General features: G+C 43.8%; 1 protein-coding gene across 3 annotated transcripts in view; it reads right to left on the bottom strand.

Moving 5' to 3' along the window:
* LOC139264271 (myosin light chain kinase 2, skeletal/cardiac muscle-like) overlaps nt 1–17106 on the bottom strand; it is a 294184-nt gene that overhangs the window by 136376 nt on the left and 140702 nt on the right. For all 3 annotated transcript variants that reach the window (XM_070880456.1, XM_070880455.1, XM_070880454.1), the window contains exons 4-9: nt 13839–14140; nt 9690–9795; nt 7071–7164; nt 6873–6982; nt 3997–4138; nt 283–353 (exon numbers count right to left, since the gene is read on the bottom strand). In XM_070880456.1, coding sequence (XP_070736557.1) covers nt 283–353; nt 3997–4138; nt 6873–6982; nt 7071–7164; nt 9690–9795; nt 13839–14140 — 825 coding nt within the window. The remainder of the gene's footprint in view (nt 1–282; nt 354–3996; nt 4139–6872; nt 6983–7070; nt 7165–9689; nt 9796–13838; nt 14141–17106) is intronic.

The following is a 17106-nucleotide window of genomic DNA, read 5'->3' as shown; positions in this document are numbered from 1 at the left end:
AAAATATTGAAGTAATGATGTGGCTTACGCTAACTCTTTGGGGCATTTGTTTTCTTTTTAAAACTCTTGAAGCAATTATTAACAAAAACGAATTTGAGAACACTGATGTTTTCTCACTGTCAGCAGACTGCATCCAGTGCCAGCTGATATCCTCACCACTTGAAACAATGCTTCACATTGCAGCTTTTTGTTATTTCCTTCACAAATGTTGAAACATGTACCTTATGCAGGTTGTATAAAAATAAAACGAGGATCAATTATCCACAAATACATGTGTGTTACCTTCTTGCCAAGCCAAAGTCGATTATCTTCACTTGATTAGCTTCCCGGTTAACACACAAAATATTCTCAGGCTGAAAATTTAGAACAGATTAAAAAATCAAGGATGTGAAAAAGAGATTTGACCCATCAAAGCTTACCCCTCCGCTACATTAACTCGCCCATTCTAAATGGACTTTAAATTATGCAATGTTTTGGTCCCCTTCCGTTCCTTGATAGATTAATCCCAACATTTATCACCATGAGCAAAAAAGCTTTTGCTAATATATCTGTTTTAAATGTACTTTTCACTAAATTCCATTTATGTTCTCTGGTCGTATATTGGTATACTTAGAAGTAATGTATCTATAAGAACATGGGAACAGATGCAGACCATTCAACCCCCAGTTCTGCCATTCACTTAAATCATGGCTGATCTGTATCTCAACTCCACCTTTGCTCCACATCCCTTGATACCTATCTCTTCAGCCAAGCTTTTGGTCATCTGCCCTAACATCCCCTTATATGGCTCGGTGTCAATGTTTTTTTTAGATAGCACTCCTGAGAAATGCTTTGGGATGTTTTATTACAACAACAACTTGTATTTATATAGCACCTTTAACACAGTGAAACGTCCCAAGGCGGTTCACAGGAGTATAATGAGATGAAAAAGTTTGACACCCAGCCACATAAGAAGAAATCAGGGCAAGCAGCATCTTGAAGGAGGAAAGAGAGGTAGAGAGGCGGAGAGGTTTAGGCAGGGAATTCCAGAGCTTAGGGCTTAGGCATCATCATCATCATAGGCAGTCCCTCAGGGTCGAGGATGACTTGCCTCCACAATAAAAATGAGTACTCAGGTGACTGATGAACTCATTTGAAATGGTGGAAAGTGTCTGTTAATGAATTCTTTTAACGTGGGGTGGCCGTTGCACACCAGCCACCACATGGGCTTGACGGCGCAAGGTCTTGGTCCAGTGACAAGGGGATCCAAGACAACTGGAGACCAGGCTCCGCCGCATGTGCCATTACATACACACAAACTCCTACTGTCCTCCTTCCCACCTCCTTCCCACAGGACTCTCTCTATGTGGAATTCATAGTACGCAATGTGAGTCTCACGACCTCACAGCCTCGCTATTGGCCCGAGCTGCACCTTCCCTTGGTATTGTCCACGCAGGGCCTAGGCAACAGAAGGTACGGCCACCAATGGTTGAGCGATTATAATCAGTGTTGCTCAAGAGGGCAGTATTAGAGGAGCGCAGACACTCGGGTGGTTGTGGGGCTGAAGGAAATTGCAGAGATAGGGAGGGGCGAGGCCATGGAGGGATTTGAAAACAAGGTTGAGAATTTTGAAATCGAGAGCCAATGCAGGTCAGCGAGCACAGGGGTGATGGGTGAGCGGGACTTAGTACGAGTTAGAACACAGGCAGTTAAAGGCGCTATATAAATATAAGGTCTTGTTATTGATGATACAGTATATTATTTAAGATTTATATGCTTAATCACCTTTGTTCCATACTACTACCTCTCCTACTAAATTCCCAACCATCAGCTCAGCAGCGACTCTACAGTGTAATCATCCCTAAACTTTCCTTGTCCCCATTTACCACTGGGAATAGAGTTATAGCTCTCTTCTGTACCTTTCCCAAAGCAAGTGTATCTCCTTTGGATTCAAAATGAATTGCAGTACTCAGCCTGATTCCAGAGAGAGGCAGAATGAGACTCCCTAGACAGGGTAGTCTCCCAACAGCTTGGCACACCCACCTGGCAATGTCCGAGAGATTGTGTCAGCGGAGAGGCAGGTGTGGTGTTATGCCATCTGAGTGCAATGACACATGCAGCTGCCGTGCAGCTTGGGGCTGCCGCATAAAGTGGCAATAATGGCCAGCTGTGGTCTGAAACTTGGTTTCACTTCCAACCAGGCAATGGTTCTTACAACCAGCTCATGCAACCCCACCTCAGTTTCAGCATCCATCAAGCAGGGGTTCAGTGCTGGGCTGTTCCAACACTTGCCTGCAGACACATATTCTCTAATACAGAAAGTTGTTGAGGCCAGTTCGTTAGATATATTCAAAAGGGAGTTAGATGTGGCCCTTATGGCTAAAGGGATCAAAGGGTATGGAGAGAAAGCAGGAATGGAGTACTAAAGTTGCATGATCAGCCATGATCATATTGAATGGTGGTGCAGGCTTGAAGGGCCAAATGGCTTACTCCTGCACCTATTTTCTATGTTTCTATATCTGCACTGATTGTTCTGTCTCTTTATATTACCCTCCCACTTCAGCCTTGGAAAAGGCTTATAATAGGTTGACATGATTTGGGGGCTCTCCCAAGGCTGTCTGATCTTTTCTACCACTGTTGTCACACTACCGTTTAATTATTTTCTGATTTTGTTTTTATACAATTTTCCACTTCTGTGCTTTTCTGAGCTGTCCAAATCTACACACGAGGTTATGCTAGCGAACTGAGTACGGAAAATTGGGTAGAGTTGTGGTTAAGCAAAAGCTGGATTTGTTTCTGGCTGCGACGGAGCTCACCTTACGGAAGGTAGGTACTGCAGGAAATTTAATGGCCAGAGTGATCTCCTGGACTAGCTTCGATCGCCTAGATGGGTCGGAGAGGAATTTCCCAGATTTTTTCCCCCAAATTGGCCTGTGTTTTTTATCTGTTTTTTTTTGCCTCTCCCAGGAGATCACATGGTTTCGGGTGGGGTGGAGTGTATATGTTGTAATACACAAGGTATTGCAATTGTGTGGGACAGGCTTGATGGACCAGATGGTCTTTAGCTGTCCGTCATTGTTCGTATGTTTGTATGTTACTCAACTAGTAATCCCGAGAATGTGAGCTCAAATTCCACCATGGCAATTTGAGAATTTGAATTCATTTTTTTTTTTAAATAATGAAATAAAAAGCTGGTGAAATTGGCCACGAACTTTAGCAGTCTGGCTCAGCTGGCTGTCTGGCACTAACAGGGGCACTGATTCAGAGTTTGGCAGGGGAGTAGGTGTACTGTTGAAAGGACAACCAGTGCCTCTGCCACGCAGCTAATGCCATTTTCAGGGAGCTGAGCCTTAGCACTCCCGCTGCTGTCAGAGCAGAGGGCAGACCTGCTGGGAGGCTCGTGAATCTCCTACTCACACTCTCCTTCAGACTTTGCAAGTCATAGGAGCTGCTGGACCTCAGAGCCAAGATGGCAACATCTGAGCATCTTTGGACATTTTACTACAGTAAAGGCACTATATAAATGCAAGTTGTTGTTGTCAGAGCTGCTATCAAAGGCTCCGTCGCTTTGGGTCCCCTGCAGTTTCCACTCACTCATATTTGGCTGCATGGTTCCAATGCCGTGCACGAAGATAGCACAGGATGGAGCTAGACTCTCCTGTGCTTTCCGACATTGCGTGCAAGCTCTCTGGCGGATGGCCCAATGCCTTTCGAAGACCCTCGTGGACCTCTCTTTGATGACCTGGGCCAGCACCTAGTACCCCTATCAGGGAAACCTCAGGAAACACTTGGGCAATGCTATGGGGATGGAGACCCCACATATGGGTCTGTTCCCCTTGTTCCTCTTCCTTGCATCTGGGGAATGCTTACCTCCCAGATACAGGGAAAGTAAATATTTATTGCTCTCAAGTAGCAATGTTAAGCATTTACAATTCAATGTTATTACAATTGCTTTTCTTTAGATAAACGACATAATTTCACCTTACACACAAGGGAGTTCCCAAAGATCGGCTTTACCTTCAGGTCCAGATGAAGAATATACATCTGATGCATATATTGAAGTCCTTCACAAATCTGTCTCACAAATAGAATTGTGTCCATTTCTGTTAAATTGTAGTTTTCATCTATGATCCTATCAAATAGTTCCCCGCCATTGATACTGTAGGAAAAGAATAAAAAGCACAGGCTTAATCTCTCTTACAATTTATTGAATAATATCCTGTGATCATTTTGTGTCAGAAGGTGGAGAATTCTTGAATGATTGACTGATCAGTACACAGATTGTCTTCTTTCTGAATCTTATTCAGTTTAATGGGATGAATGTAGTTATTCACTGATCAGAATAAGGCCTCGATACACAAGTGTCCAATTAAAACCTCATTATAATGGCCATCCCGCTACTTTCCAACCTTAAGTAATTTGATTCATTCTGGTAAGACACATTGGGCGAGAAATTGTGTAGCGTCCCATTTGGAGCGCCAACTCTTGTGGGAGCACAAAAGTATCGGTGGGCAGTAAACATCTGAAGCTGATGGGAACTTCCGTTTTAGCGCTCCAAGAGGGAAGCGGAGCACTAAATCAAGCGCCATCACTTTCCTTAGAGTGCTAAGGGAGTGAAGGGGACGGTAGCAGCAGAGCGCTGCACAATGTTCCGTGCAGCGTTGCAGTCTTTGGAGGCTTCTTCCCTCACTTAAAGGGAAGGGCCAATGTTGGTTTAATTCAATGTCCATGTTGGGCCACGGGACCTGCGCTAGGTACATAAGAGCCCCAAGCGCTCTAAGAGAGTGCAGGGCTGATAGAATTGCGGAGTGCAAAAAAAACCAAAAAAAGACACCAGACTGGGGAGAATAACAATTTTTGCCCTACCTGACCACTATTGCCTTTAATTAGCGCTCCCCAAGCAGCCTGGCAAGGTGACAACGCCACCTGTAGCTGCCATTGTTGACGCCTGGCAATGCTGCAGGGGTCGGGAGCGAATATTGCATCCGCGGTGGTAATGGACCACTGCACACCGGATGATGTCACAATCTACGGGGAGCTACAGAGTGAGGCGGTAAGTGTTAGTGCCAGCGCAAAATTGCCAGGGAAGTTTGCGGGCATCGCTGATTTAGCCACGCCTGATCGGTAACCCCTTAGCGCCCCATTACCGCCCCCCCCCTCCGCAGGTGCTAATGGGAGGTACTAAGCAGCCGAATTTATCTCCCACCCAGTGTATACTGGAAGTTTTTTGTAATTGCCTGCCCTTTTACTGCCCCAGGCCCGCCCGTTGCGATTTTCAGCCAATATTTTTATAAATAATAAATAAAAAGAAAATGAAAAAAAAACACAATTTTTTAAATCCCCGATGATCTTTCTCCTGAGTGGCTTGCAGCAAAGTCCTCGAGATTAACCTTCAATTCCTAGAGAGTCCAGGGCAATCCTGAGGGTAGGGCAATACTAATCGTTACTGCTGTTAATTCCCTGATTGCTAATGACTTAACGGTGAATGGTCATTGCTCACTGAAAGTAACTTAGTCTATGAATGAAATACCCTTCTGTGTAACAAGATTTAAAACAAAGAATACTGAATTCATCCAGCAGTTTTTCAGTAAAGCTCACAATCACTGGTCCTTTATCATTAGAGATTTCACTGTTAGCAGGCTTCCCACAGTTTGAAGACTTGGGCTAAAGGCTCACTTCAAGACTTGAGCACATAAACTAGGCCGAAACTCCAGTGGGACAATGTTCCCTTTAAGCTGCGCAATGCTCCAGAGGTCTCGCACAACCAGTGAGTCAGATTTTAAATTGAAAACAATGTGCAGCCGCAGACTTTTGAATGGGCCACGCAGCCCGTTAAAGGGGCCACTCAACCCAGAAAACAATTACGGGGAACATTGCAGGGAGTGCTGCACTGTCAGAAGTGCAGTCTTTTGGATGAGACGTTAAACCAAGGTCTGACTTGCCTGTTCAGATGGGCATAAAAGATTCCAAAAAAAACTGTAGAATTCTCCTGGGGTCCTGGCCAACAGTTACCCTTCAACCAACACCACTAATTCAGATTAATCAGTCACATTGTTATTTGTGGGAACTTGTGCGCAAACTAGCTGCTGGATTTGCTTACATAAGAACGCTGACTATAATTAATAAGTAATTATTTGTCTGGGATTTGGGAATGTCCAGGGCATGAAAAGCTTCAAATAAAGGGGTTTTTGATCGGTTAAGAATCATCCATTCCTTCTTTCAATGCAGGCTAATTAAAAAGATATTGTAGTGACAATCTACGTAGTCCATAATGAATAGAGTGATATTTTTTGGTCCGGTTAAGTTGTTGGATTGCTCGAACAACTGGGCTGAAGCTCTGTTGCATTGTCCACTGAGGCGTTTTGTGATGAAGTTTCATTTGGTTCTGCATTTTAGACACAAATAAACAGCAGGGCAGATTAGGGTTGGTTTAATCACATGACCTCCCATCTCCCACTGCCCTGCCTCCACCTTTGGTCCACCAACATGTCCATCCTCGCAGTGCCCCGCCTTCCCACGCCAACTGAGAAGCGAACAGACTCGACTGGATGATTCTAACTTCGGTCAAACACCCCTTTTTCCCATCTCCAAGTGTATTTTTTAAACTAAGAATCGAAAGTATTCAAAGAGAGTTTTTAAACGCACACAATTCTTCTAATGCCCCAATGATTTTTCTTCTGGGCTGCTCGCAACCATGTCCTGGAAATCAATCTCCAATTCCTGGAGACTCCAGGACAAGCCTGGAGGGTTGGCAACCCTAGAGCAGGTACAGTCAATGTTAGGATCGCACATTTGAGCCTGCCATCACATCTGTAAGCATATTGTTGCAAATAAGCTTCTGCAAATTGCCACTTTAACTGAGGCTTACCAGCAGCTGAATTGATGGTACTTACTATTCCATGATCAGAATGATGTCATTCTTTGATTCGAAAGCATCGTACAGCTGGATGAGGTTTGTGTGATTCAGCTGATTCATGACTTGGATCTCATTCTTTACTTCCTCCTGTTAACCAATAACAACCTGTATAATATCTCAAAGATCTCAAATAATGTCTATGGTAAAGGATTAATATTATCTGGAATGACTATACCTTCTGCTTTGCTGCCCTGGTTTTAATAATTTTGGCTGCTAAGGTAAGACCTGTAGCTTTTTCTATGCATTTGTGTACTTGTCCAAATCGTCCACTGTAATAAACAGTTAAAGACACACACACAATTAAAAAACAAAAATATAGTTCATGCAATTTTTATTTAAAGAAACACTCCCACATTTGTATCACTAACAAATTCTAACAACAGCGCTGCAAGAGTGATGGCCAACTGCATTCATCTGGGTTTAAGTGGTATGTGTTAATGAAAATATTTAGAGCTGTCTCATCTCATAAATAAAATTGAGAGTACAGAAGAGCCCTTTCACTGTCCATCTACAGGATTAGTCATATTTTTAATTGATACATAGTGGTTATGTTACTGGACTAGTAATTTAGAGGCCTGGACTAATAATCCAAGGACATGAGTTCAAATCCCATCACAGCAGCTGGGGAAATTAAATTCAGTTAACTAAATCTGGAATAGAAAGCTAGGATCAGTAATGGGGACCATGAAACTACCGGATTGTCGTAAAAACCCATCTGGTTCACTAATATCCTTAAGGGAAGGAAATCTGCTGCCCTTACCTGGTCTGGCCTATGTGTGACTCCAGACCCATAGCAATGGGGTTGATTCTTAACTGCCCTGTGAAATGGCCTAGCAAGCCACTCAGTTGTATTGAAGAAAGCGGCTCTCCACCACCTTCTCAAGGGCAATTAGGGAAGGGCAATAAATGCTATCCTTGCCGGCAACACCCACATCCCTTGAACGAATTTTTTTTTTAAATTGTTAATTTAATTGATGCATTAATATGTGTGATAATCACACTGAACATTACAATCCATTCTTGTATTAACTGTACAGATTTTACCCCTCCACTACACAGTCTCCCCACATGCTTGACGAGCACTGAACTCCTTTCAGTTGGGAAGGTTTGATCTTTGATCAGATGAGTTTTCAGCTGTGTAGATGATTTAATATAAAAGACACTGTCCACAGTGTGACGAGATGATGCAACGCAAAATTAAGAAAGCACCACTGTATTCCCCAATAAACGCACGGCTGTTCAGTTGTTATCTCTCCTGATACAAAGTCAATGGCCCCGATATTTCCGTGGAGGCGGGGAGGGTGCTGGGGAGGCAAGGACGGGAAGGCAGAGCCAAATTTAGCGGCAGGACCTCATTATCGTTCTTTTATGCTGTTTTCCGCCCTGCAACCGGCCAGATTGAGAGGCTGGCTGGCTGCCAGGTGGGAAAGCCAATGGTAGAAGGCTGGAGCTGGGGACCGTCGGGATTTGTCCTCAGCAACTGGGAAACATTGCAGGCTGGTGGTGGGGGTACTCAGACTAGCAATCGCGATGGAGCGGGGACCGGGAGACATTGCAGGGATGGTGGGGGAAGTTGAACTGGTAATCAGGAGGGAGGGGGGACTGGGAAAATTACAAGTTTGGGGTGGGGGGGGGGGGGAAGGGGAATCATTTCTGCTTGATTTGCTTGAGGGGCCATGGGAATCACTCCTGCTCCTCCTGGCCTGTTGGAGAGCGTTTCCAGAGCAAAGGCACCTGTGGCATAATGCTAGAATTAAATATGTATAATGTTAGAATTAAATATGTGTGTATAAAATGGTGGCAGGAGATGTATGAAGATGGCTGCCAGTGATTCAGCAAAGCACCAAGGGAATGTAGCTAGCAGAGAGGGACCACATTCCTAGCTACTGATAATTGCCGTTTCTCACACAGGAATACACAGAAAAGACGAGCTCAGCAGATGTCTCTAATTAACAGGCTTCTAGGCTCCAGACAAGATGTCCCGGTAGAATGACGGAACAACAGTACTCCTGTAAAAGAATTAAGATAAGGAAACTACCCAAAGACAGCACCCAAGGACAGTAAGATAAGGCAGGGGGGGGGGGGCCTGAACAATGTCATAAGACCATGAGTAACTCTTAGCAACACATGAGGCGATCACACAGCCAGGGCACCTAATGTTTAGAGACCAATTCTATTGGTCTAATTGAATCTATATGTAATCTATAATCAATAGGATTGGATAGTGTCCAGCCGAAATGGGCTGATGTAACTGTAGTAAACTGTTGTAAAACATATAAAAATCCATGAAATCCTTTGTTCAGCGGAGAGAGAGGTGCCTGGATGAACCAGTGGCTTCATCTCCCCGCCGGCGTAATAAACCGTTTTGATGTATGGAACCGACCCAGAGTGACGAGTGATTCTTGGAGGGAACATTCACGCTCACATGGTCCACAAACAGCGCTGGAAAAGCACTTGTCTGCTGGATATGGCTACTCCCTGTAGCTGCCGGGTTTCTCGAGCCCTGGGAAACCCGGCCGGCCAGCATTAAATACAGATGGCTGCCAAAACTATAAAGAACGGGGCCTCATTTATATATTATAATGAGGGACCCGCCTCTTCAGAGTGGGTTACTCGGCTGACCCCAAACCTGCCGCGGTTAAAACAGAAGCAGATGCATTCGCGGCGGGTTTTGTAAATTTGCCAATATACCCCCCACCCTTATTCCACTCATTGTGTGGGGGGGGGGGTAAAATTACCCCCAATTCATCGTTAACAATGAATAATTTTCAGATGAACATTAAATAGAACTGACCCTCCAAGGACTTCAGACCTATGTATTGTATAGTAGTTGTTGATTTGTGCAAGGTTTGCTGAGACAATCCGATGTTCAAATGGAGCAGGTGGAGCAGGACCATCATCTAGACCAGGAAAGATAAAACATGCAGATATTTTGTCACTTGTGTATCTATTGTAAGGGAAGCGATCAGAGGACAACTGAAAAATTGACATTAAGGGGCTGAAATTTCCCTCTGCCCCAAACGGGACGCACCTACCGTTTTCAAAGGGTTCCGTCCGCCCCAATGCAAAGGGCGGACAATCCAGAGAAATTCAGATCTTGGGGCTTTTTTTTTTACAGAGCGGGGTGGAAGTTGTCTCATCATCGGGGCAGAAGTGAGGTCAGGTCGGAGTGGCCGACGATCCAAGTCATCAGCGCCACGCTGATGATGTCATCGCGCTGGCGTGTCACACCATCCCTCAGTTAAAGGGGAGGGCCGCTGTAAACTCTGCAGCCACTTTAGTGGCAAATACTGGGCCACCGGGTCAGTGGCCTGGCACCCAAGAGGGTGTGCCAGGCTGCCTGTTGGTGGCCCGGCCAAACCCTCGGGAATAATCGTCGGCCTGACCTGGCAATTGGCCAACAGTTAAAAAATAGAATAGAGTCGGCGGCAGCATCACCTCCCCTTTAAGAGTGGCCGCGCCGCCCAGCCACAGCAAAAGCTGTTGGTGGCACTGACCGGCGGTGGCACCACTCCCGCGGGTCAATGTTCAAAAGGGGCAATTTACCATCGGGCAATTTCTGGAAGGGGTCGCCGGCAGTTGGTAAGGGGTCGCGCGTGCATGATGCAATGGGAAAACGAGCATGGCGGTCCCCCTACACCGCTCCAAAACTGAAGGAGGGCAATATCTAAAATTCACGGAGACTCAGCGGCCAGTCCGCATCGACCCGTGGCTGCCACTTTCAGGTGGCCACGAGCTTTATAGAAAGGGGCAATTTCAACCCTTAACTGTTTTGAGATTGTACCATAATGGAGTAACAGTCAAAGAACTAAATCAAAGACTTGGTGGATATACACTCATGAAAACTTCCAAAAAAGGCAATACATATTGGTCAAAATGAGGCCATGGGAATTGGCAGTAGGACTGTCCTCAGCTCAGCCAGCATGTAAAGCACATGCTACAGGGGCAAATATGGTATTTTTCTCCGTGCACTGCTACATCACCAGCTCTGATTTTAACCGGGAGTGGGAGTCACGTGGCGGAGGGCATGGTGTGCCACTGACCCTTGACCTCGGCAATGTGAGGAGTGGATGATTGTAACGCCAGGGCATCAATTGTTTGCTGCCCCTCAGTTGCCCGCCCAATACAGGCAAGAATCGACAACTGGCCAGTGAGTATGAGTGGAATTTTGGGAGGGAGGAGGCCACCAATCAGCGCCAAAGGTTTGGTCGCCTGCTACAAGATAAATCACAAGGAGTGGTTTTGGGAAGGTCTTCTGAGAGGAAATGGAGACGGGGGGGGGGGCCAGCCGAGGGGAGGCCTAAACTGTTCTTGTGGGGCCAGAGGAGGAGCACTCCTGCTTCTCTTGGTCCCACAAGAAGTAAAAAACTTACCTTCTGGTCTCGGCTCCCCTTCCCGCTGTCTTCACCCGGCAGAGTAGCCACAATGGCTTCCCCACGAATTAAAATTGCAGTCGGGCCCGCTCATAATATCATTGCATTATTTAAGAAGGGAACTACAGATCGATCAATTTAACGTCAGTTTTGGGGAAATTACTAGAATCTATCATAAGACACAGAGTGACTGAGCACTTGAACAAATATAAGAACATAAATATGAGCTGTTCAGAGAGAGCCAACCTGGGTTTGTTAAAGGTAAGGCATGTCTGACTAATCGACTTGAACTTCTTGAGAAGGTCACCGTTAAGATAGTTAAGGAAGTTTCTATGGATGTTATCTATATGGACTTTCAGAAGGTCTTCAATAAGGTTCCACACAAGAGATTATTAGCAAAATTGACAGTACATGAAACTAGAGGTAGCCTTTGGACTTGGGTTGGAAATTGGTTTGAGAGGTAGGAGACAGAGATTGGGGATAAAGTTTAGGGATCTGTTCTGGGGCCTCATATTTTTAATGATTTGGATGAAGGAATAGAGAGTTGTATATCCAAGTTTGCAGATGACACTAAATTAGGAGGGAGGGTAAGCAGTGCAGATGGGAGCAGGGAATTGCAAATGGACACAGACAGATTAAGTCAGTAGACAAAACTGTGGCAGATCAAGTTCAATGTGGGAAAGTGTGCCATCATCCACTTTGGACCCAAGAAAGATAGATCAGAGTATTTTCTAAATGGCGAGAAACTAGGCACTGTGCAGGAGCAGAGATTTGGGAGTCGTACTACACAAATCATTAAAAGCCAATAGACAGGTTCATAAAGCAATCCAAATAGCTAATGGAATGTTGGCCTTTATCTCAAAGGGATTGAATACAATGGTTCACTTATATAGAGCCTTGGTCAGACCCCAACTGGAGTATTATATTAAGTTTTGGGAACCGTACTTAGGAGGGACATATCAGTCTTGGAGGTGGTACAGCACAGATTTACTACAATGATATCAGAGTTTAAAAGGTTAAATTATGAGGACACGTTGCATAAATTGGGCTTATATTGGCCTGAGTTTAGAAGGTTGAAGGGTGATCTAATTGAAGTGTTTAAAATGATAAAGGGATTCAACAAGGTAGATACAAAGAAGCAATTTCCTCAGGTGGTAAAATCCAGAAAAAGGGGTCACAATCTTAAAATTAAAGCTAAGCCATTCAGGAGTGAAATCTAGAAGCACTTTTCCCACAAGGGGTTGTGGCGATCTGGAATGATCTCCCCCAAAATGCTGTGGATATTAGGTCAACTGAAATTTTCAAGACCGAGGTAGACAGATTTTTATTCGGTAAGGTATAAAGGGATAGGGATCAAAGGCGGATAAATTGAGTTGAGGTACAGATCAGCCATGACCTAATTAAATGATGGAACGGGCTGGAGAATAAAATGGAGAAATAAATCAAAGAAATGTTCAGGGAATAGCTGCAGGCCTCAGATGGTTTAAGAACATGAAGATTTCTATGTGTGCTAGATGTAGTGAAATCATGAACCCCTTTATTAGGAACATGTTTACGGTTTTGCTACACCTCACCCAGAGAAATCTCCATGTAAGATTTCTACTTAATAACAGTTTGTAACCCAATACATATCAGATAAAACTTTATATTTCACAAACCATCCATGACTTAATTAAAATAAAGAGCAAATGTTGAAAATCTGAAACAAAAATAGAAAACACACAGCAAATCATTCGGCATCTAGAACCAGGGGTCACAGTCTCAGAATAAAGGGGCCAGCCATTTAGGACAGAGACGAGGAGAAATTTCTTCACTCAGAGGGTGGTGAATTCTCTACCCCAGATGGCTGTGGAGGCTCAGTCTTTGAGTATATTCAAGATAGAGATCGATAGGTTTTTGAATATTAAGGGAATCAAGGGATATGGGGATAGTGCAGGAAAGTGGAGTTGAGATAGAAGATCAGCCATGATCTTATTGAATGGTGGAGCAGGCTCGAGGGGCCGAATGGCCTGCTCCCTCTCCTAATTCTTATGTTCTTATCTATGGGGAGCAGAGTGAAATTCCCCAGAGAATGTAATAGCCGTATTCTTGACTTTGGAATCAATTACGTCTCGACCGTCAATTTACACTCCACACATTTTGCATCAGTGCGATGCTGAAACTGCTTAACACCAGTGCTAACCTGGTACTGTGGATGCACTGTAAAATGCCCAGAAAATATTTATTAAAGCAAAGCAGGTGCATTCATAATATGGCCCTGATTTCCCTCTCCTTTGAACTTGAAAACAGAACATGTGCATAGGAGAGGAATATCGGGACCTATAATTCTAGCTGCAATTATAGTATAAATGCAGCCTGAATCCGGAGTTCAAACTCGACCTGTCACTGGACTGAAGAGCAGAGAGTCTCCCCAGAGGAGGTAGTCTCGTTCTGCTTCACTTCGGAGTCAGGCTGGGCTTTGACACCTGATTTGCATTCCACGTGTTTTAGCATGATGCCACTTCGCTATGATGCTAAACATCTCAAGCTCTGCTCTCAGAACAGCAAAATATAAGCCGGTCTCTACTTACCAATCACAATGTGTCGACTCTCCTCTTTGGTCGCCTGTTCCGCCTGATCATTTTCTTTCTGACTAGCAGCGGATGTTGTAGCCTTCTGATATGTGACAGGTTCAGATGCGCCTTCCTGACTGCGCTCTTTTTCCTCCACTCTGCTCTTTTTGTTGTCGTCTTTCGTCACATCTTCCTCAGTCACTCTTCTTTTACTGGCAGTGCTCAGATCTTTGACTTCATCCTCCTCAGTATTCTGTGACGTATCTTCCTCAGCTTCTGCTTCTAATAAAGCTTCAGAACTTCTTTCACTATCTTCATATCTTTCAAAAGTAACAAAGTTATACAATATTTTTATGTTCAAAAGGAAGACTCAATTGTTGAGTTTTAAAATTTAGATCCCACTATTTGAAGGTCTTCAATAGTACTCGTGTTACAATCAGGCTTATCTCCTCCTCCAGTGTTACTTTCTAAACCATTTTTTTAAGATTCTTCCAAATGAAGCCCCATTCTTTGGCTGAGAGACCAGGCTGTCAGCCTTCTCTGAGGCCTCAGCTACTGGGAAAGAGTCCTCATGACTTCTGGTCCAGTTTTCCCTTTCCCACTGTGGGGAAGCACCTAACCTCCCTTCTGCACCTCTTAATGATACTACTGAAATCAAAATCTAATCTTCAGGGAAGCGTAAGCAATGGCCTGTCACCAATTCCATGACACAGGACGATGATGCTTGAGTGCAACCATATTAAATCAGGATTAAGCCAGGTTTTATTTACAGTGGACAATCATGAGCAATGGATCAAGATGCACTCCTCACTGCCATTTTATCCACCAATCCCTTCCCCTTCCCACTATCTGCTTTCCTTTCTACCATTTCCCTATTCCCATCGCTTCTCCACCTCTTCCCCTTTTAACTATCTGCTCAACCCTTATGCTTGTTTACTCTGCCAGCCCCTTCTCATCCTTAATCCTCCATCCACTCCCCCAAATCCCAACCACTCCCACCAAGGACAGTGGTGCGGCTAGAAGCAATTAGCATACTTTTTCTAAAGGTTAGATAATTAGTTGACTTAAACATTTCAACTGGTGTTTGTTTTTGAAGATTTAACTTTAGCATGAAAAACAGACGTGCTGTCTATGTTTCTCACTTTCTCACCCTCTCTCTGTCCTTCTCACGCCTCTCTCACCTCCCTCTGTTTCTTCAACACCAAGCTCTGCCTCTCTCCCCTCTCGATAGTAACCTCTCTCTCAGCTTAATATACTTTGTGAAATGGATAGAACACACAATAAAAGCCACAACAGATATGCGTTTAGTAACCTGTTATTGTTTTACTTTCTCTCACATGCACACAAACACAAATATTACCTCTCTGACAATACACTTAGCACAAATGTTACTTGAATAAAGCTTTGAAATGTATCCTCTAGCTTTTCTTCAAATAATTTTGAAAAACATCTGACTGAAGAAAAATATTCCAGCAATAAAGTTGACTGAAAAGTACTAATGCACCCTGGGAAATTAAATACACTGCACATTCTCAAACTGCACAATCAAAACTCAACTCACAGTGTCATAGCCTGGGGCAAAAAATGCCTTGTCCAAGCTGATGCTTTCAAATAAAAACTTTAACAAAGACATTATAAAGATGCAGAAAAGAATTCAACTGATAAATGTTATAGTGTAACTTTTAGATTTTAAAATTTGATTTAAATGCTTACTTTGGACATTAAACATTTCAGTTACTGAGAAAAAAATAGCATTTCAAAAATTTTCAGGGTAAAATTTTGAATACTTTTTCAGGACTAGCCACCTGGTGGAGAGATTGTGAAATTACAGGGTTAAGCTTTATGTAGGTGATTTCTATTCTAAATGTGGACGTAGGAATTTATAATATAGGTATGAAGAAATTTGATGTAAAAGAGTGATGAAAAGAATGGCAACAGGAAGTAAGGTTTTGTATACAGGAAGTACATGCAGATGTTAGATTTTTAATAACATTTAGATATATATTCAATACCTATATGTTTAATTTTTATACCTTACCAATTTTAATACTGAGAATACGTAGCAAGATTTTATGCATAATGCACCAGTTATAGTTAGATATCTGGGGTTAAATCAATGGAATGCAAAGTCTACAATGGGCGGCTATCCATTCCACCACATTACCACCCAAGCAGTGAAGCTGAGAATTTATTCCTTGGTATTTGACAGGAATTGGTAGTGGGGTCGAGGTTTACATGCACCTGTGGTGGTCCTCCATTTTGTTAGCACTGCAGACAGTCCTGGCCTTTGGTTGCACTGCAGAATTTCCTGGGCCTTGCCAGAACTTGGGTGAGGTGTGGTGGTGGTGGGAGGTGGTGCAGTGGCCGGGGTGGGGGTGGGGGGGGGGGGCGCGGTAGTCATGGTGGAAGGAGAATGTTCAGTTTTCCACAACTTTGGAAGGGGCTGCACTTCAACAGGGCTGGGACCAATGTCCTCGTGGGGTGGCTAACTACTACTGTAGGGGAGGGTTTAAACTAAATAGGCTGGGAAAGGGGAATCAGGATGAAGAATCAGAAAGGTAACCAGAGGACTGAGACAGAGAAGCAGCATTAGAATAAAGAGTAATTCAGAAATAGAAGGGATCAGAGAGAAAAGAAATACAAAAGAGTCTAAGATAGGTTTGGAGTGCATGTGCATAAATGCACAGAGTGTGGTAAATAGGTTGGGGAGCTGCAGGTACTAGTTGCTATGTGGGATTATGATGTGCCCATCTCTAATTGCCCTTGAGAAATTGGTGGTGAGCTGTCTTCTTGAATACAACTGAGTGGCTTGCAAGGCCACTTCAGAGGACAATTAAGAGTCAGCCACATTGCCGTGGGTCTGGAGTCACATATAGGCCAAACCAGGTAAGGACAGCAGGTTTCCTTCCCGAAAGGACATTAGTGAACCAGATGGGTTTTTACAGTAATCTGGTAGTTTCACCATTACTGATACGAGCTTTTTTAATTCCAGATTTATTTAATTAATTGAATTTAAATTGCCCAGCTGCCAGGAACATAACTACTATGCTACAGTAAATGGAACATGTTTCAGTGGAAGAGCATTTGGAGAACTGTGATCACAATATCATTAGTTTTAGAGTAGCTATGGAAAGGGACAAAGAACAATCAAATGTGAAAATACTCAACTGGAGGAGGGCTAATTTCAGTGAGTTGAAAAGTGATCTGACCCAGGTGGATTGGAATCAAATATTGGCCAAGAAAACATTAATTAAGCAATGGTGGAGCTTCAAAGAGGAGATAGTTT

The sequence above is a fragment of the Pristiophorus japonicus genome, chromosome 5 (genome assembly GCF_044704955.1).
Source record: "Pristiophorus japonicus isolate sPriJap1 chromosome 5, sPriJap1.hap1, whole genome shotgun sequence".
NCBI classification, from domain to species: domain Eukaryota; kingdom Metazoa; phylum Chordata; class Chondrichthyes; family Pristiophoridae; genus Pristiophorus; species Pristiophorus japonicus.
The sequence above is the reverse complement of the archived record's forward strand: the minus strand, read 5'-3'. Positions and strand labels throughout refer to the sequence as shown.